Source organism: Drosophila yakuba, chromosome 3L (genome assembly GCF_016746365.2).
Source record: "Drosophila yakuba strain Tai18E2 chromosome 3L, Prin_Dyak_Tai18E2_2.1, whole genome shotgun sequence".
Classification (NCBI taxonomy): Eukaryota; Metazoa; Arthropoda; class Insecta; order Diptera; family Drosophilidae; genus Drosophila; species Drosophila yakuba.
This window is the reverse complement of record NC_052529.2, coordinates 3,230,417-3,249,811: the sequence shown is the minus strand read 5'-3', so window position 1 is coordinate 3,249,811 and position 19,395 is coordinate 3,230,417. Positions and strand designations below refer to the sequence as shown.

Sequence of the window (19,395 nt, the reverse complement as noted above, 5' to 3'; positions counted from 1 at the left end):
CTTACTTGAATATTATAAAAAGCTTAGTGCGGCAGTTTGGAAAGTGGAACGGTTAAGTGTTTATAATTTTATTGTAATTTTATCTCAATTTTTTTTGCTTTTGTATATAAATTCTACCAACGCAGCAGAAGTTTCAGGCCACTGCCTTGACTTCACTGTGTCACTGAAAAATCGGTGTCAAGTTGTCCGCACCGTGGGGCAAACTACCTGCAATAGTGCTCGAAACTATGTGGATCCGGAGCACGAAGAGTCATGCGGTCGGAATCTTACGTAATGGGGTCTCGTCTCCGGTAGACGATGGCGTAAGCACAGACGCCTGCTATCTGGACCGGCCCGAATTGAGAGCCAGCATTTTGGCCAATACGGATTCGGCCTGGCTGCACGTCTCCGGCGGCGTCTCAAGATTGCTGGACAAAGAGCCGAGGGGCCTGGAACTGCGTCTCCGGGCACCCGGAGAGCCGAAACTTGCATCATATTCGTCACGTAAGAGTTGGACTGCAGCCTGGATCTGGTATAAAAACAAAACATTGCGCCAGAATGCGACATTAGTTACCTTCGCATCGATCAACTAACCAACTCAGCCTCAGAATGATGAAGTTCATGGTAAGTCTTAAATTCTACTGACACCCCAAATGATTCTTTGGTAATTCAGAATGATCCTTACAATGGTATATCACTAAATATATTTTTATAAATGATATATCATTCGAGTTTTCTTTTCTTGGTTCCTAAAGCCCTAAATTTAAAGTTATACCCACATTAATTGTTTTTTTTTCTTGAATCCCTTAGTGCATCTGCCTCTGCGCCATCTCTGCCGTTTCGGCCAACTCCTATGGACGTGCCCGTGGCGGATACGGTGGTGGCTACGGTGCCCCAGTCGGTGGCTATGCTTACCAGGTGCAGCCTGCCCTGACCGTTAAGGCCATCGTTCCCGCATACGGCGGTGGATACGGCGGAAACCAGGGAGGATATGGCGGTGCTTACGAGTCGGTGCCTGTGCCCGTGTCCTCTGTCTACAGCGGTGCCAATGTGGGATCTCAGTACTCCGGCTCCGGCTACGGTGGTGCCCCACCAGTCGACGCCCAGGCCATTGCCCTCGCCAAGCTCGCCCTGGCCGCTCCTAGCGCTGGAACTCCTCTGGTCTGGAAGGAGCCTCCACGCTACGCCCAGCCCCAGTATCCCCCCACCAGCTACGTGCCCCAGGAGTACGGACACAGCGAGAAGGTGAAGGGTGGCTCCGCCGCCGCTGCTGCCAGCTCCGTGGCCGCTGGAAAGAAGGGCTACAAGAGGCCCGCCTACTAAGTGGGATAACGTTGAACAGTGAACCAACAACTTAACTTCCAATAAGGAACTAGGTCATAATAATAAAAGCCAAAACATCAAGACTTAAATTTTGAGTATATCATTCTTGCTGGGTTTCTAGTTTCGGGCCAAGAGTTTGGATCTGCTTATCTTAGCTGAATTGGCACTGACTTGCGGTTCATTGCAATGCCATGCGATACTTTGAGCCAGCAAAAATTTCTTGGTCTCGTTGTTAACTGAAAATGCTGAAAATGGTTGAAGAGCCAAAGAAAAATTGCCAAGTCAAATAAAGCTGAAAACTAAAATTACTTCATCTGTTGAGCCAAGTTACAATTATAATTCCCAAAATCAAAGAAACTTTTGCATTTGATTTAACATGGCTTCGCATGAAATACTATTTTAAATGTTTTTTTTTTTAATTTGTGTAACATTTTTATATAATTGTTAATAAAATTCTAAGTTATATTTTAATGCTTTATTCACTTAAGGGAATGACTAAATCATTTGTGGGGAAAACCGGCTAGAACCAGTTCTAGAAGAATCCTCCCTTGGGGCAGCACAGTTCCGGGCACAACCGACCTGGAAACCATTACCCCAAGAATGTGGAAAACATAAAGTTCACTTCAACAAATTTTGGAGTGCATTCGAAAATAAACGCGTTCGTGGGTCCCAATTGAGAGAGTCGCGTGTTCGTATAGCTATCACTAACCAAAGCCCGGTGGAATAGCACATCGCGTAACCAAGCGATTTTATAATGGCCCGACAACAAGTATATGGAAGTACATAAATCAAATGTGAGTATATTCCAGCCGGGCAATGCCACTATTATGAAATGCCATTTCTGGGCTGAAACAGAATAACTAGTGTATATAGGTCACGTAAATGTCCAGGCTAAATTTCGCGTATAAAAGCGGGCGTTTCTGGTCGGTAAATCATAGTTTGATTGATTACCCCAAACCAACAAAACTAAGCACTCACCATGAAGTACCTGGTAAGTTGTGGTAGTCCCCAAAAAGGAGTGGCAGCCATCTGATCCTCCGGATTTCCCCTTTTCCCACCTTCAGATCGCCTGTGTTACCCTGGCCCTGTTCGCCTACATCAACGCCAGCCCAGCGTACGGCAACCGTGGAGGTTATGGTGGCGGCTATGGTGGTTACGGTGCTGTTCAGCGCGTCGTCTACGAGGAGGTGCCCGCCTACGGACCCGCCTATGGACCCGCCTACGGACCCGCCCGTGGCTACAACAGCTATCCCCGCACCCTGAAATCGGAGGGTAATGGAGGAAGTGCCTCTGCCGCCGCCGCCGCAGCCGCCGCTGCCGTGAAGCCCGGAACTTACGGCCAGTACGCTATTCCCACCTATGAGTTGGACGGTGCTCGCGGCTACGAGATCGGAAACAGCTACGGACCTCGTGCCTACTAATTCCTGGTCCCACGGCAGTGAATTAAACTATCGACTCCTTGCTCAATTCCTCGAGTGGCTGTCATGGCGAAACTCTGAGAATCAGCGAATAAAAGCAGCTTGAACGCAATGGAAAATACCGAACAGAAATCCGTATTGTGTTTTGCATTGTGACATACTTTTCAGCGCACTTGGGTAAACGATTTGGCGGTGGGTCATTATTATTCCAGACACAAGATGGGTTCCAAAGTAGGGCAGCTATTTACTCCAGAGAATCTCACTTTATAGAATAACTATGCACTTCAAGGCACATAGTTGAACGGTGGAGTTTTAGAGACTTTACAAATCAGTAATCCCTTAAAAACTATTTCTTAAAAAATCTTCAGAAAAAAACGAAAATCTTTGGTAAAATACTTAAACTAGGGAAAATAAGTTTATTATATGTCGCAGAGCAAAAACAAAACGTTACAAGCCATCATGAAAGTAAATGGTTTTGTTTATTTGAAAGTATGGAAAGAACTTGATATCCATATAAGTTATAATTGGTGGCAAGTTGATGGAACCCGTTGTTGGCCCGTAATCCCATTAACCTGGCTGCGTTCCCTCACGCAGCCCAAACCCGCCAATAAACCTTTATTGATTTTGGGCCTCATTCGGAGCATCTGCATCGGCCACCCCCAACGAAGGTCGACCGCCGAATGTGGGCGATATGATGCTGCGGTGAGCAACCTGCTCGAGTTGGAACGAGCTCAACGTGGAGCCCCGATATCTGGCTAGGAAAAGCTAGAAATCCACAGAAAGTAGCCCAGCAAACTGGCCGAGAAGAGACGGCGAAGCCAGCTCTTGAGCCGTGATAAATTTCTGGGCGAGATCACGTTTCGAGTGCAACAATGAATTTGCTTATATAAAGAAGTGTGCTTGGCCATTTAATATGTTAATTCTGTCAACTGTGCCAAAACCCATACATCATAGCCATGAACAAGTTCGCTGTAAGTGTCCCTGAATACCGCTTCCGTATTCCCTGCCGCTCTTTCATTTTCCGGACCCATGCTAACTGGTGGTTTTCCTCATTTTCCAGACTCTGGCCGTCATCTTCTGCGCCTGCATCGTGGGCAGCTGCTACGCCAACTACGGTGGCCAGCAGAGCTACGGACCACGATCCTACGGTCAGGATAGCTCCGCCGCCTCCGCCGCCAGCTCAGCAGCCGCTGCTGGAGCCGAGGGTCAGCAGCGTTATGAGCGCCCCGTGGAGATCATTGCCGGTGGATACCGCGGCAGCTATGCCCCCGAGATCCTGCGCCCCGTCCAGGTCAGCGGTGGATATGGCGGTGAGCGACGTGGCTACAACGGTGGCAACTACCGTCGTGCCGGCTACGGACCCCGTTGGACTGTCCAGCCCGCCGGAGCCACCCTGCTGTACCCTGGCCAGAACAACTACAAGGCTTATGTCTCGCCCCCGGAGTACAGCAAGGTGATCCTGCCCATCCGCCCCGCTGCTCCAGTGGCCAAGCTCTTCGTGCCCGAGAACCAGTATGGCAACCAGTATGGCAACCAGTACGTTAGCCAGTACTCTGCTCCCCGCAGCAGCGGCTACTAGGCGCATACTTGATCCCCAGCCAACCTGGCGGATACTTGATCCCCTGCCAACCTGGCGGATACTTGATCTCAGCCTGATCGTGTACATAATAAACCAGAAGAAAAAATCATAATATTTTTAGTATATATTATTCGGGGTTTCTAGCTATTGCTTATATCTATGAGCAAACAAATTTTTGGGTTTTCGAGCTCATTTGCAGCTGCAGCAGCTGTTTAGAGCGGGTGGAGCATGGTTCATTTGATTGCAGCCGCCACCGGGAATGTCTTTGAGTGGCTTGGCGGAAACGTGCTCCGGATTTGCTTGCTCCGGTTCGCTCGCAAATCACTCAGCGAAGTGTCACAAGCCATAAACATTCAATTATTTATTGTGTCAGTCAGTCAGTCAATAATCTTGTGGCCAGAAAGCGCCACAGTTCGTCGAGTTTGCCCAGTTTGCCCAGTTTGCCGATTGCCGCGCTTATTTTCATATATTTTCTGGCTGCTAAGCAATCGCATCTGCTGACTTGTTTGGGGCCAAACTCTTGGCCAAGAGCTTCAATGCTGCTGGCCATCGCTTGACATTCGACAGTCGAGCGGTGAATCACGGCTAAAATTCTGGCTTCGAGTGCGGCACAATTCTTGGGAAAACTTCTCGGTGAAATGAATACCATGTGTAGATTTATTTATTTTAAAAGTGAATTCAAGTTTTAGATACTTTTGTACTAGGCAAAGTAAGTCCACTAGTTATTTGTTTTTGTTAGTAGCGGGTAATTTCAGATTTTGTATTGTGGTAAGTTATGATTAAAAACTTAGACCAAGTCTGTATAAATACTTCGCATTTATTTAAAGAACAAAGTACTTATTAAAATGCGGACCTTACAACATTGATGTAATACAATAAATTAATCTAACTTACAACATAAAATCTTCTGTAAACCTACGCAAAATGTTCCTAATTTTGAAGTGAATTGTTACTAAGAACCATGAACTTTTCCGAAATTTTGTTAGGCTTTAAAATAAGAGTTCTCCCGACGCCCAAAGACTTTTCGCCGTTGCTGGTTCCGGTTGGTGTTCATTGATCGGTGGCTTAACCCCAGTTGGCCCGATTTCCGATGCGTGCATGGGCCGGATCGCCGTGGAGTACGGCCAAAGCCCCGATACCGCACACACCAGAAGCGAACAGAGCGTGCCGAGCAGGGGGAAGTCGCTATCAATGGAGCAGCTTCTCGGGGTTCCCGGGGCAGTGCCGCAATTTGGCGCGCAATTTCAATGAGCATAGAAATTGGAGACGATCCCGTGGCCTTATCGCCCTGGGCCCGAGGGGTGCGGAGGGGGCTGGAGATGCTGCCAGTGGCGGCCCCCCCGAACTGACTGGTGACTGGTCATCGAGGTGGTTTGGTCACGTCTGGTGAGCTCACAAATCGCGGAGCAGCTCAAATGGTGTTGCTATAAAAGCAATTTGGACACACGCTCTGGTTAATTAGTTTTCGAAACAGTCCGTTCCTCGCACCACCACCAAAAAAAAATGTCCGCCACCCTTCGCCTTCTCTGCCTGATGGCCTGCTGCGTCGCCCTGGCCGTGGCCAATCGTCCGCAATACGGCGGATCCGGATACGGCGCCAGCTACGGCGATGTGGTCAAGGCTGCCGAGACCGCCGAGGCTCAGGCCTCCGCCCTGACCAACGCCGCCGGAGCAGCTGCCTCCGCCGCCAAGCTGGACGGTGCTGACTGGTATGCCCTCAACCGTTACGGATGGGAGCAGGGTCGTCCACTTCTGGTCAAGCCCTACGGTCCTCTGGACAAGCTCTACGCCGCTGCCCTGCCACCACGCTCCTTCGTGGCTGAGGTCGATCCAGGTGGGTTCCTAGTCTAAGCAACCATATGGAGTTCATACCTGGATTATATTGATTTTCCTATAACTTCAGAGCACTGCTGTAATGCCACCGTACTTATTTTCTTTTCTATCTCTAACTTTCAGTCTTCTCGAAGAGCTCATACGGCGGATCTTATGGCGAGAAGGCGGTTCTGAAAACCGAATCCAAACTGGGTGTTGTGGCCATCTAAGAGCTTGTATTGTATAGCTCATAAAGTGTTAATAAATAGTGATAGCTTAAAGCAATATAATTAAATGGAGCTTATTTATTGGGCTGGGAAAGCAAACTTTATCGAAACTTTATTGGGAAATGAAAAGTTCGCATTTTATGTTCTGCTTAGCACTCAAGTTGGCCAAGAAAAACTGCAAAACTTGAAGTCCACTAAGTTGCACAGCTACAACACGTAGAACTGAAGTGAAGACCCCCATTAGTAAAGCCGAATTTCACTTACAATTTCTTATTGTTATTATTATGAATAGAATTTCGTTTTTATTGCAAGATACAAAGTAAAAAATGTGAAAATTGCTCAGTTTTGTTGATGCTGATTTAATGTAAAATTCAAATTCGTTACGAGCACACAGATATTTACCTACTAAACATAAAGTGAACTAAAAACAAATAGTAGAAGCGGTTGTAACTCGGTTAACTCGATGCTGCGGTGGCGTGCTTAGTGGGATTTTGGTGACGATTATCAACTCCATTTCCATTTCAAGTTATTAAGTTTTGGTGCTTTTCGTTCAAATGGGCTCCATATCCATCAAACGTTATTGTTCAGCCAACTCTCATGATCTCTCATTTCTCATCTCTCTCTACGTACAAGTATCATATATCGTATGTGGTATATGTATATATCTCTATCGCTAGCAAAACTCTGCCAAGTTTTCGTTGGTTTGTTTTTATTTTGTTTTTAGGTTTTCAGGTTCATTATTTTAATTAAATTACATGAACTTCAAAATAGTATTATTATTATATAGATAGGATGTGTAGTGTTATGTATTTATAGTGTGTAGCCTATACGAGCCCCCCAGCCGAAGTCCACTGGGTTCTTGATCGCTGCCGCGGCGTTTGGGGGGTTGACAAAAAAATTTAAATTATAAAAACTTTCTCACGCAATTCTCGTTCTCGTCCTGCACTCTGAACTCTGAACTCTGCCCATCCGCCAGCCAGATGGTCTTCTTCCTGGACTCGGATGGGTTGTGTTCGGTTCGGTTCGATTGGCGTTTTGATAATGAAATGATCTCGGTGCGGAGCGTGGTGCTCTATTCGGTGATCGTCCTTGTGGTCTCCTGGATGTACACCTGGGATCCGGGCACCGTCGAGGTGGTCACGAATGTGCGGTGCTTGGCGCGGATGATGTTCAGGCTGGACTCGGCGGTGTCGGCGCGATCCTCGGCAGCCTCCAGCTCGCGCTGGAAGCGACGCACCCGGGTGGTGGTCTGCTGGGAAACACCCTCCTGCTCGGACAGCTGGCGGCGGTAGATGTTGATCTTGGCAGTGGACTTGTCCAGCGCGTCCTGCAGCAGGATGAGGTTCTTCTGGTCCTCCTCGCACTGCACCAGCACCTCCTTGACGGTGCGCTCCTTCTTGCGCAGAATCTTGATGGTCTCGGCGTGGCGGCGCTTCTCCTCCTCCAGCTCCAGCTCCAGATCGCGGATGCGGGCTTCCAGCTTGCTGATGATGCGCTTGCTGCCGGCGACGGCGTTCAGCTCGACCTCCTCCAAGCGGATGGACAAGTTCTGGAGCGGATTACAAAATGGGTAGAGTCATATAGCACCAGATAGGTAGTAGAATAGAAGCAAATGTAACCCAGTGAAAGTTAGTGATAGCCAAAAACCCAGATACGCACCTTGACTTCGACTTCCAAGGACTTCTTGATGGTCTCCAGCTTCACGATGCGCTCCTGCTCCTCATGCACCTGCTCGACGACGTGCTTGAGCTCCACCTGGACCTTCTGGTAGCGCTCGTCGCTGATGCGCAGCTCCTTGGACACCTCCTCGTAGTCGGAAGCGACCACGGTGAGCTCCTGCTCCAGCTTGGACTTGATGGAGACGAGGCTGACATTGGCGGTGGTCAGCTCGTTGATGCGGGAGGCAGCCTCCTCGTACTGCAGCTCCACGGTGCGCTTGGCACGGTTGGCGCTGTCCAGGTGGGAGCGCACCTCCTCCAGCTCGCCATTGAGTCCGGCCAGACGGCGCTGGGCAACGGCATACTGGTCCAGGGTGGCCTGCAACTGGCGCTGTACATCCTCGTAGTGGGCCTGCAGTTCGGTCAGCTGCAGCGACTGCTTCTTGATCACCTTCTGCAGATCGATGTTGGTCTTGTTGGCCACATCCAGGGACATCTCCAGCTCGGTGATCTGGATCTGCAGCTTCTTCTTGATGCGGGTCACCTCGGTCTTCAGCCGGGTCTCCGCCTCGATGACGCGGGCATTGAGCTGCTCGATCTCGATGGAGGTCTGCTTGCTACAAATTGGATGCATTCATTAGAACTTTGACACATTTATCGCCCATCAATCAATCGATTGAATTGATACCAAGAAGTAGCCCCAGTTTGCCACACAATGACCCTCCGTCGATTCGCTTTGCTGGCTCTATTTTTGGCCCCAATGCCTGACCCACAATTTTACATTTTTCGCACCACTCAGCACTTGGGCACTCAACCACTCAAGTCAACTCAACTCAACTCAACTCAGGTGCTCTGGCATTGTCAAAAATGTTCATTGTTTCATTGTTTCGCTGGCTGCTGCATTCGCGAATTTCGGTGTATTTTTACGCATGATAAAGACATCGAACTTGTCACAAATAGCTGCGTCTTACATGCCAAACTATTTGCCGACTATGTTAGTTCCTTCTGCCCCTAAATTTAATTTTTTTGTTGTTTCTGGGGTAAGTGCATCATGCGTCTATTCTTGGGCGAAGGTGCACCGATGCCAACTAAATTTGAGTTGTGTTTGCGCTTCTGATACTCTACCTGATTCACTTTCTAATTTAATTCAAGGAGGTGTACCTGTTGCAATTAGTGATAAGTGATTTATGACTGAATTCTATTTTTTTGGCCAGTAGTCATTTTCTGTGGTGATTGAACATATTACCATTGAAAACATAGTTGGTACAACTCTTTCTAACAACATTTGAGTTTTGAAGGAGTAACTTTATAATGCTCAACTGGCAGCATCACTTCCACTTCCCTGGTTATATAATCATATTAGCGTTGGCGTCCCCCATCACTCAGTATTTCCTAATTCCGCTGATTATTTTGGTTTAGTTGAATACTAAGTTTTCTTATAGCCGCCCTGTGTGGGTTACTTAATCTGAAAATCATGTGTGTGTGCCCATTGCTGTCGTCTTGCCAAGGTATTTGGCTTTCTAGTGTCTTAGGTAGAAAGCTTAAGCATTCCCATTTAGATTTTAATTTTTCCCCACCATTGTTTTCAATGTTTACGCAAAAATATTTGCTGTGTCTAATGTTGTTCTGTTTTTTTTTTTTTTTTTTTGCGCCGCCTTTTCTAGTGATTGTTTTTGCTGTCATGCGCATCAGTTTTCTTTTCAGTTGAAAATAAAATAAATCTCGATTTGAAGGACAAACCCGAAGAAAAAGTTGGTCGGTCGGACCATCTACGCGCAAATCAAACTGACAGCCTCGAAATTTCTGAGGTGCGGGTGCGAAATATGATAGCACCGGGTTAAAAAGTCTTCAATTCAGCGGGAAGTGATGAATAGATTTGGATTTGGATTAACTTGGCATATGAGGATTATCATAACTTGAAATAATATATAGATAAGAGCGTTGATTATCCATCCAATTAGAAGAACGATTATACTATAAAGATTTTCCCACTCAAAGGTTTGTTTAGATGCCCAGCACAAGAAACACCCACAAAGTTTGTAATTAATGACCAAATTGCTGGCGATCTTCTGCAATTAGCTGTGGACAAATATGCTGCGCATAATTCTGTATAAATAATTTTCGTTTGACTGCACAACAGACACAATGGGAGAGATGGCCAACATAGTGGAAGAAAATCGCAAAAACTCTTGAAACAAAAATACATTTTGTGCCAGACGAGGAACGACAAACAGACAAATAGAGATGGCAAATTGCCGGGTCGAGGGAGGAGATTCTAGGATGCTCAGACAAAAAATTGAGCTGCAATTCAAAAATGTTCGCATTTATTCAAACTGCCCGGATGGGAAGTGCACAGAGGAACGCAGATAGATGCACTTGATATTAACACATTCTTGTGGCTTTCTGAATACGGATCTTTTAATATCTCGAGATTAATATATGGAACCACTTCATGGCTTTTCGTATTTGTAAAGAGCTGTTTGGTGTAATGAAAAGTAAGCAAAATGGAGGGTTCTAAAAATCATATATTTGATTTTTAAAAGGTTTTCCCCTCCTCGATTATTCATCTAGAAACACAAAATATATCCTTTTAGATACATAGCTTGTGCTTGAAATCTAAGATATCGAATGAAGAAATGAGCGAAAGTAGGGACTGGAATTGGGAAGGGGATTGGGACTGGGTCTGGGACTAAGGACATTGGGGACCTGGGACCTAGTGCTTCCAATACACGTAGCTATAGTCCTTGAGCTTGGGATGGGTGCGCAGGACCTTGCGACAGATCCAGCACTTATCCTGTATACCGCACCTGCTGTCCGCGTAGAACTCCACAGTGCGCTGATTCAGCGTCGACAGTTGGCGCTTCACATTGTGGAGCGAGGAGGAGACGCGATGGTCCAGCTTGTCCACCAGCCGGTCGTCCATAAGCTCGATGTGGAGCGCATGGGCGCGGTACTGGCCATCGAGGGGGGAGGAGGAACGCGAACGGGCACGCGAAACTGCGCGACTCGAGCGCACTAGGGTCTGGGCGATGTAGTCCTCCTCCTCCTTCTTGGCCGTCTTGATGTTCTTCTCCGACTCGGAGAGCAGCGCCTGGGCAATGGCACTGGCGGACTTGCCGCGAATCGAGCGCTTGAAATCGTCCGACATTTTGTCGAGTTCGTTATCCAATTCAATCTTACGGATGCGCTGCAATATCTTAAGAGTGTCGCGTTTGATCAGATCCTCGAGCTCCTCCTGGCGGCGGCGGCGGCGCTGGCGCGATCTTTCGACAACTGTGTCCGGTTCAAGGTGCTTGGTCACTCGCGATGCGTCGACCAACTTTTGTACACTGAACGGCGAGCGTTTCTGGGCCCGAAAGCTAAGCAATATCTCGTCGGCCCGAGCGGCGCAGGTGCGCGACAATCGGACGATCTCGTCGGCGTTATATTGTCGCACCGCATTCGAGGGGCGGTACTGCTTCAGCCCCCTTTCGCTGACCCACGGCAGGTGGGGCTTCTTCACCTCCAGTCCCTTGGCCTTCGCATCCAGATAGTCCAGCATGGGCTGGTAGAAGTTCATCGTGTAGCCATAGTTATCCTCATAGGTCGTCGTCGTCGGACGGAAGCGGGAAGGTCTTTGTTTTAGGGCTAGGGCCATGGTTTAGGAAGGGTATGTTCAAGGGCTGGGAATTTTTCAAGGGGGTTGCGATGGTCTAATGCACTAATGTGTGTGTGTTCTTAAGAGTACTCTCATTAAAGCTACAATTGTCGCCGCCTCTGTGTGTCGCCTTGTCGCCTCTGTAGCTTCGGGTCTCTTGGGTTCTCCTCGGTTGGCAGCGGCAGTGGCAGTTGCTGCTGCTTTGCAAATAAATTTTCAAATTTGTCGAAATCTATAAAAAGATTGCATTTCGTTGCTTTCAGCTGTTGGCATCGGGCTAGGTATGAGCATAATAATGACGACAATAACATCATCATCACTATCATTATCATCATCATTTGTTGGCAGTCAATGTGCGGCTATGATTGATTCATTTTGGCAGAGTGCTCATAGACAATGTCATAATAGCAAGGCATTTTATGCAATAGCCATGGAGGACTCAAAAGAACTAGGGAATGTTATCACGAATAAGATATGGTGAAGCATCATTTAAAATGTTAAAAAAAAGACATACTATAAATGTTCTTTTTGGGTATGTTCTTTTATCTATCTTTGTTAAGTTATTTCAGCATTTCGAGTCAAAATATTTGCATTTGTACAAGTTGAGAGACATTATCTTCTAATCACCGGAAACGTGTGTAAAATTAGCTAATTAAATCAAGCATTATGCACACTTTTCTTTTAATGAGTAAGATAGATAGATCTCTGCCAAAGATATAAGATCACAGACCTTCACTGACCACCAACGCGAATGATAAGATGTCCAAAAACCTACCACTTGCTGTAGAGCCACTCTGCAACTCGAAAGTCTTCTCAATGGGATCTTTCGATTTTCAACAATGAACCCACTTTGATTGTGTAATCACAGCAACTGCGCAATTTTCTGCGGAATATTTGAATACGGATTTTTAGAAAATCGATATGGTTTGGAAAACCAGATGGATGAAACCCACTTCTTGAGCTGAGCCTGTGAACCTTCCGTGGGATCAGGATCTTGTGCCTGGCTGCCGAAATAGAAAACTAATGCCGTTGCTTTTTGTGCGACTAAAGAACTCGAACTGATTGCTAATTGCTAAATGGGTCAGTTCACTATCAATTGTGTTGGCAGTGGAAAGCGATTGGAAAGCGAATCAATCGAATAATTACCCTCCCCCTTGGGGCCTTGATTGGTGTTTGTGTTTTCTTTTTCGCGACTTCCGCTTTGGCAGGGGAAGCGAAAACCTTCGTCTGTTCTCGCTGTCACTCGCATGGCAGTGGCGTGGGGCTACTTCCAAAAAGGGGATCTAATTCAAGTTGTTTCCCATCCCCGATCAGTGACTTACCGAATGGCCTCGATCTCCTCATCCTTCTCGGCCAGACGACGCTCGGCATCGTGGCGGTACTGGTTGAAGTCGGCGGCCAGGCGCTGTCCACGCTGCTCCTCAGCCTTGCGGCCCTACAAAATGATATTACACCAGTTATTAAAATGATATATAATTATTGGAAATGTGTTTGCGAATACTTACAGCCTCGGCTTCCTTGTAGGCAGCGGTCAGCTCATCGCGCTCGTTCTCCAGACGACGCAGCTCCAGCTCCAATTCATGCAGGCGACGGTTCAGTTCGTTGATGGCGCCCTTGGCCTCATGAAGATCATCTGGGGGTTTAAAAAAGTGGAATAGGTTATTATTATATCGTAGGAACAATAGTAGTCAAAAACGCACCTCCCAGTTTCTTGTTCTCGCGGGTCAGCTGGTTGTTGGAGTCCTTGACCTTGTCCAGTTCGTGGACAGTGCGGACGAGGTCGGCGTGCTTGTTCTTCAGGTCGCGCTGGCTGGTCTCGTACAGGATGATGGTCTCGTCCAGGCGGCTCTTCAGCTCAACGTTGTGCTTCTCAAGGGTGTTGACCGACTTGGTCAGCTCGCGGCAGCTGTTGTTGGACTTCTCCAGATCGATGATGAGCACCTCCACCTCGCTGGCCAGGCGCGTCTTCATCTTCTCCAGGTTGTTGACCTTGACGATGAGGGACTCGATGTGCTCCTCCAGTTCGGTGATGCGCACCTGGTACTTGCGACGGATCTCCTCGACCTCCTCGGCGCGGGCAGCCACCTCGGAGTTCCACTTGTTCTGCCAGGAGGTGGCATCGGCATTGGCCTTGACCAACTGACGTTCCAAGTCGATGCGGGCCTCGGACTCCTCCTCGAGTTGATTGCGAACCGAGTCCAATTCGATCTCAACCTGATGCAGAGAGGATTCGAGCAGCGAGCGACGACGGTCCTCGTCCTCCAAGCGACGGCGGGCGTCCTCCAGCTGGGAGATGACCTGGCTCTTGGAGAACGAGACCGTGTCCAGCTGGACCTTCAGATCTTGGACGTCCTTGGTCAGCTCAATGTTCTCCTGCGAGAGGCGGGATCGGTGGGAGCTAATGTCGATCACGGTGCGGTTAAGCTCCTCGATCTTCACGTTCAGCTCGGTGATCGAGACCTCCAGCTTGGAGATGTGCTTCTCCGACACGATCTTCTCCTTGTTGTAGGACTCGATCTGGGAGAGCAGCTCGTAGACTTCGGTCTGGAATTTGGCCTTGTCCTTCTCGGCTCTGCAAGCATTCGATTAAAAATAGGGAGAAGAGGTTTCTCCAGTTTAGTTTTGGGCGTCTACGATCACATTCCCGATACTTAGGCATGGTTTGTGAGATCAGCCGGGCTGTGAATCGCTAGCAAGCTCGGGTGGATCTGCGAGCCTTCGGCCACCGATCGAAAGTTCAGTAAATGATTATCGATCGCTGGTCGAAGGCTCAGCAGGCCAAGGGTTAAGATCATGTTGGGTCTGCCTGGAAGCAAGCTATGATAATTGATTGGTAAAATAAATGTGCATAAGCTGGGACGGAAAGTGGGGATATGTAAAAGGAATTAATCTGATCATTGTTTGTATGGCAAAAATCGATATGCAATTTCAATTATTTGATACAATTTTGATACATTTGTGAATTTATCTTTTATATAAGTTTGAGTATTTATCTTGTATATGAACTAAATACCTAAGGCATTTAAAGATCGATCAAAGTAATCCCTTTACATATCGCCTTGAGCATCGATCGAATTTTCCGTGTGCAACCCGTGGCATTTGCCAGCTTTTCCACCTGTCAGGGGGCCAGAGTCGGTGCAACCGACCTTTCCCACCCACAAGTCGAGAAGCCAGCCAAAACACGTATCGGATTTCCATAATGCGCGATGGGTCGGAGCGGGACAGCAACAAAAACAATAAACACATTTTCTATATGATTCAATCAAAGACATATTTGGGTTGGAGCATTGGTGCGAGCGAGAGGCAGTGAGTGGGAGCGAGAGGTAGCGATGCAGGGAGGCGGTGGGAGCGGAATGGCAACAGCAACAAAGAGCCTCTCTGCTCAAGAATGTGGATGAAAATTTCAAAATTTCTATAAATAAATTTCCGCTCAGAAAGAAAATATGGTATGGGTGGTGGGCATAACATATGGAAGAAAGTTTCGCCGTGCGAAAGCTTTGCGAAGCTTTTCGATAGAGTGGGACGGCTGCTTGATCTTCCGACCTTCCGTCCTTGTCTTGAAACGGAAGTGCGCAAACTCGGGCGCACCTCTTTTAAAGGTGGAAATCTTAAAGATCGCAAAGAAACTCAACTTTGAACTTGATTTAAGGTAACTAAGGCTTGGGATCAAAGTTGATTTTGATTTATTCGAAAGCTTATTAATCTACGTGACTAGTTCTTCTTGGATAGCCTTGAATTGCTGCGATTTCGAAATTCCTGGGAATTTATTTTTGGAAATCGCTCGCATCGATTTGGAAATATGAGAGGCGGCCAGCAACCGAAAGTTTCTCGAATTTTTTCCCATACGTTTGGCTTTTTGGCCGCAATTTGCACCAATAGAACTTGCAAGCCATGCAGGTTTATGTTTTCTTAACTTTTCTGCTTTGCATTTCGCATGTCATGGCATTTTGATGAATGGTTTATAATCTGCTTCGATTTTCTCTGTTTTTGTTATTTTGTAGTTTTTTTTTTTGGGTCAGCGGGGCAGCGCAAGGTTAGGCATTGTATTGTTTAGTTACTGCACGAGATCTTGAGACATTGAAATGTCCGCAAGCGCCAGCTGACGCCACTTGATCATCATCATTGGGGGCAAATAAATATGTTCTGCAAATGCATGACAGCTCGGTATGGAGATGTTTATGTTTTGGATATGGTATGGTTTCTGGGTCAATGGAATGGAAATGGATGTGGAAATGGGGACATCGATGGCGTTAGGATGCCTACCTGGCCTTGTTTTTCGTTAGGATTTCAACCTGTTCCTGGAAGTCCGTGATAATTTCGTTGTGCTTTTTCTTCAAAAGCAAAGTGGTCTCCTCCGACTCAAGATGAACATCCTCAAGCAGCTTGCGCAGCTTCAGCAGCTCAGCGTCGCGCTTGCGGTTGGCTTCAAACTGGGATTGGAATTGGATATATCAATTAGTTGGATATATTATCGGATTAGCACTTGGTACTCACTTGATGTTCAGCACCACCCTCGGCCTCCTCGAGACGCTCGGACATCTGAATGACCTGAACGCTGAGATCGGCTTTCTCGCGCTCGATCTGAAATTTGAAGAATTAAGTAGAGATTAAGCATAGGATTAGAAGAGATTCCATTGGGGACTTGGTATAATCCAAAATATCTATAAATACCCTGCGCCAGCCATGCTCTGGTGGCTACTCAAACGGGCCATAATAAAAATTATAAATCACATTAATCAGTCAAAAATAATTATGCACATGCAACACCTAAAATAACAATGGCATCTTGCCAAGAAATCTTCCACGCAGAGGTGTGTAGCCATAGTCCGATTGCATCCACGATATATGCGTCTATATATGCGTATATATCTTTTGTGGGCGGTCGCACACCGCTCTTCTAGATTGCATTTCCAAAAAGGCATTCGAACATTTTTCGCTTGAACAGAAACATTTTTTGTTGGCTCCCTCGGAATCTAAACATTTGCTTTTCGCCTTTGTCGACGACCTCGTTTGGTCAATTTTGCGAATTGCAATTAAATGCTATTTTATGAAAGCGATGTGCTAGATGCGGCCAGTGGGATTTCTGGTATTTGGAGCTGTCCAAAGCAATCATAAAAAATCAGCTAACTAAAATGTGAAAGGCTTAAATTGAGAGCGCATTGGTCTGATAAATCTTTTTAATATCATTCGCTAAATATGTTTCTACATGTACATATGTTTTTGATAATACCTAGGCGAACATGTGTTTGTCCGTTCATTTGGCATAACAAAAAGTTGCCGATTGCCACAAAGGCCACGTAAGTACGGGCCGTAAATCCATTTGCGCCATATGTATCTTGTAGATACATGTTCTTGCCGCCTATATATGCATGTATGGATATGTAGGAAGAATGCCAGGCGGTGTGAAGACTTTTAATGTGCATGAAAATTATTTAATTTTCCCACAGACACACGCCCACAGACAGAAAACGGGAAGATTTTCCCGCAGTGAGCGAGTGAGCGAATTTTCCTCTCTGCCGCTGCTGATCGTGAAGATGGTGATGATGATGATGGCTTTTTGGCTACTTTATTTTCTTTTCTTCTCTGCTCATATTTTGGTTGTTTTCAAGTTAATCATTCGCTTCTCTGTATTGAATGTCGTGCGCTAATTTTAGCCATTTTGTTCCATATATTCTGCGAGTGTGTTGGTGGGGGGCGGTGTATCTGTGTGCGAGTGCGTGCTAATCCATAAGGCACAAAGTAATTAAATTTGATTTTTTAACAAATTTTAAGAACATTCCTGGCCAGCCCATTCCATTCCGGCAAGAGCTCTTCGCATTTTCTAAATTTGTAATGCCCAAGAGGATCGCGCTGAATGAAGTGCACTTTCGGCCTGCGAATTTTCCCATTTTTCTCTGGCTATCTGGCTATTCCTGACTTTTTTGTCTTTGCGGCGGCCGCTGTGTTTGCAAAGTCAGGGGAAAAATCATTTATCAATGCTCCGCAAGAAAGGAAAAGCCAAAAACGAAAGCGATTGAAGTTCAATGCACATCATTATCATTTACTTTCACACTTTCGAAACTCTACGAAGGGTACTTTATTCTTAGATTTGCATTTGTTTGCTGACTTTTCTATTGGTTCTATCGCTTCTGCTACTTTTCTCTATTTTGATTTTATTTTGGCTTTCCACATATTTATGCTGTTTTTAGGGTGACATTTGCGAGGCGAAAACGTAAAAAATGCTTTTCCCTGGCGCTTTCATTTCCATTGGGTTTCAGGGAATTCGAACTGATCTTTTCTAACTTCCTCAGATATGTCATATCTCTCAAGCTGATTTCATCAGCCGATCATTTTATTTACTAAAAAAGCCCAATGACCCTGGGAATAAAAAGCTTCAAACTCTACATATTGGTGAAATATTCCACATAAATCTATACTAATGCCTTAAAAATACCACGTACAAATAAAAAAAAATAGTATAATATTTTGTTATTAATTATATTTCCATCTGGAATTACTCACCCTTTGACGCAACTCACGTTCAACTTCAAGATCATCTTGGAGCAAACGGATCTTGTCCTGCAAGAAAATGGTGGATACATTTATTGAGTGTGATCTTTTATGGGCTCATTATTTCTATTTCATATGATTTGATTGAAACTTTCATTAAAAAGCACTTTACAGCACAGCATTGATTTCTTCACACATTTTTCTTCGATGTTTTCGCATGTACGAGTATATGTATTGCCCAGAGGTGGCCATTACATAATTTTTTAGCAATGCATATGTATATACAGACACGTTTAGATACATATAGACATCTAGAATTTTGCTTCACCGAATTTTCTATATTTCCACACACAAGAACGCGCCGAGAACTTAACACACGAATATATATCTACGGTATATATGTGCATTTGATATAGAGTGTAGATGAATTTTTCGGGTTTCTTAGTTTGTTTTTCTTATTTTTTTCTTGATTATATTCTGATTCTTTTTCAGTCTCTACACAGACACCGAAACAAGAGAGAGAAATTCTCGTAGATTTTGAAGAAATTTGGCGCACACGCATTTCGTATTCCTATTCCCTGGTCGAAATTCCAACGTCTTTTGGGGATTTTGGGATTTCGGGCTCTAATCCGATGCCGATCCAATCCGCATCCAATTTCGATTGCGATCTCGATTCCGAGACGGGACGGGACGATCCTTACCTCCAAGCGGGAGAGCGAGCTCAGGTCCTGGATGTACTCGATGTTCACATCGGCGGCACCGGGTCCGGTGGACGTGGCCCGGTAGGAGTATTTCGAGGAGCGGACAGCCTGCGATGACGACATGTTTGCTAGGTCAGATTTTCGATTCTGTATTCTCTAAATTAATGTTGCGATCGGTTCGCGTTTCTAGTATTATGATTTGTGTTTCCTCTCAAGCGAAAATCTCTACAGCACCGCACGCAGTTTTGTAGTTGTCACCGAGTCACCGAGAAAATTCGTAATAAACGTCGGAGTAAGGCTGGTGATCTACTGAACAAGAGATCCCGTTGTCGTTCGAATAAAGAGTATTTCGTTGAATTGCTGTGCCCTGCCAGCTGAATTCGTCTATTTCAACGATTTACTCGGCTCCCTTCGGCCCACTTCGTGCACCTTCGGCTGACTTCGGGCGCCATCGGCTCTCCTCCGCTCGGAACCGAGTGGGATTTACCGCTAGATATATCTACAAGTATAAGCCTATGTGAGTGTAACTTTCGAGTGACTTTTCACGCGGCCGTGTTGTTGTGTTAATTGCT

General features: G+C 46.2%; 5 protein-coding genes across 6 annotated transcripts; 4 read left to right on the top strand and 1 right to left on the bottom strand.

Moving 5' to 3' along the window:
* The first annotated feature begins 449 nt into the window (after nucleotides 1-449).
* On the top strand, nucleotides 450-1,391 carry LOC6532668 (chorion protein S18). The gene is made up of 2 exons (XM_002093376.4): nucleotides 450-603; nucleotides 790-1,391. Exons 1-2 carry the CDS (start codon nucleotides 589-591, stop codon nucleotides 1,300-1,302), a joined length of 528 nt encoding a protein of 175 aa, XP_002093412.1. The 5' UTR covers nucleotides 450-588; the 3' UTR covers nucleotides 1,303-1,391.
* An 805-nt stretch (nucleotides 1,392-2,196) lies between these two features.
* LOC6532667 (chorion protein S15) lies at nucleotides 2,197-2,852 on the top strand. The gene is made up of 2 exons (XM_002093375.3): nucleotides 2,197-2,293; nucleotides 2,367-2,852. Exons 1-2 carry the CDS (start codon nucleotides 2,282-2,284, stop codon nucleotides 2,721-2,723), a joined length of 369 nt encoding a protein of 122 aa, XP_002093411.1. The 5' UTR covers nucleotides 2,197-2,281; the 3' UTR covers nucleotides 2,724-2,852.
* Nucleotides 2,853-3,597: 745 nt separating this feature from the next.
* Nucleotides 3,598-4,411, top strand: LOC6532666 (chorion protein S19). Its single transcript, XM_002093374.3, has 2 exons — nucleotides 3,598-3,691; nucleotides 3,781-4,411. Exons 1-2 carry the CDS (start codon nucleotides 3,677-3,679, stop codon nucleotides 4,297-4,299), a joined length of 534 nt encoding a protein of 177 aa, XP_002093410.1. The 5' UTR covers nucleotides 3,598-3,676; the 3' UTR covers nucleotides 4,300-4,411.
* A 1,337-nt stretch (nucleotides 4,412-5,748) lies between these two features.
* On the top strand, nucleotides 5,749-6,401 carry LOC6532665 (chorion protein S16). The gene is made up of 2 exons (XM_002093373.4): nucleotides 5,749-6,133; nucleotides 6,256-6,401. The coding sequence occupies exons 1-2, from the start codon at nucleotides 5,803-5,805 to the stop codon at nucleotides 6,339-6,341; spliced, it is 417 nt and encodes a 138-aa protein (XP_002093409.1). The 5' UTR covers nucleotides 5,749-5,802; the 3' UTR covers nucleotides 6,342-6,401.
* A 272-nt stretch (nucleotides 6,402-6,673) lies between these two features.
* On the bottom strand, nucleotides 6,674-19,168 carry LOC6532664 (paramyosin, short form). 2 transcript variants are annotated; one of them, XM_002093372.3, is made up of 9 exons: nucleotides 18,824-19,168; nucleotides 18,135-18,191; nucleotides 16,128-16,214; nucleotides 15,897-16,063; nucleotides 13,334-14,205; nucleotides 13,139-13,266; nucleotides 12,956-13,068; nucleotides 7,998-8,613; nucleotides 6,674-7,887 (listed from the first exon to the last, which is right to left on the bottom strand). In XM_002093372.3, the coding sequence occupies exons 1-9, from the start codon at nucleotides 18,944-18,946 to the stop codon at nucleotides 7,411-7,413; spliced, it is 2,640 nt and encodes an 879-aa protein (XP_002093408.1). In that variant the 5' UTR covers nucleotides 18,947-19,168; the 3' UTR covers nucleotides 6,674-7,410. The 2 variants fall into 2 exon arrangements, with proteins under 2 accessions (XP_002093408.1, XP_015049518.1); XM_015194032.2 differs by lacking the exons at nucleotides 12,956-13,068; nucleotides 13,139-13,266; nucleotides 13,334-14,205; ... (2 more) ...; nucleotides 18,135-18,191; nucleotides 18,824-19,168 and adding exons at nucleotides 10,804-11,865; nucleotides 12,409-12,516; nucleotides 12,587-12,710.
* Between the last annotated feature and the right edge of the window lie 227 nt (nucleotides 19,169-19,395).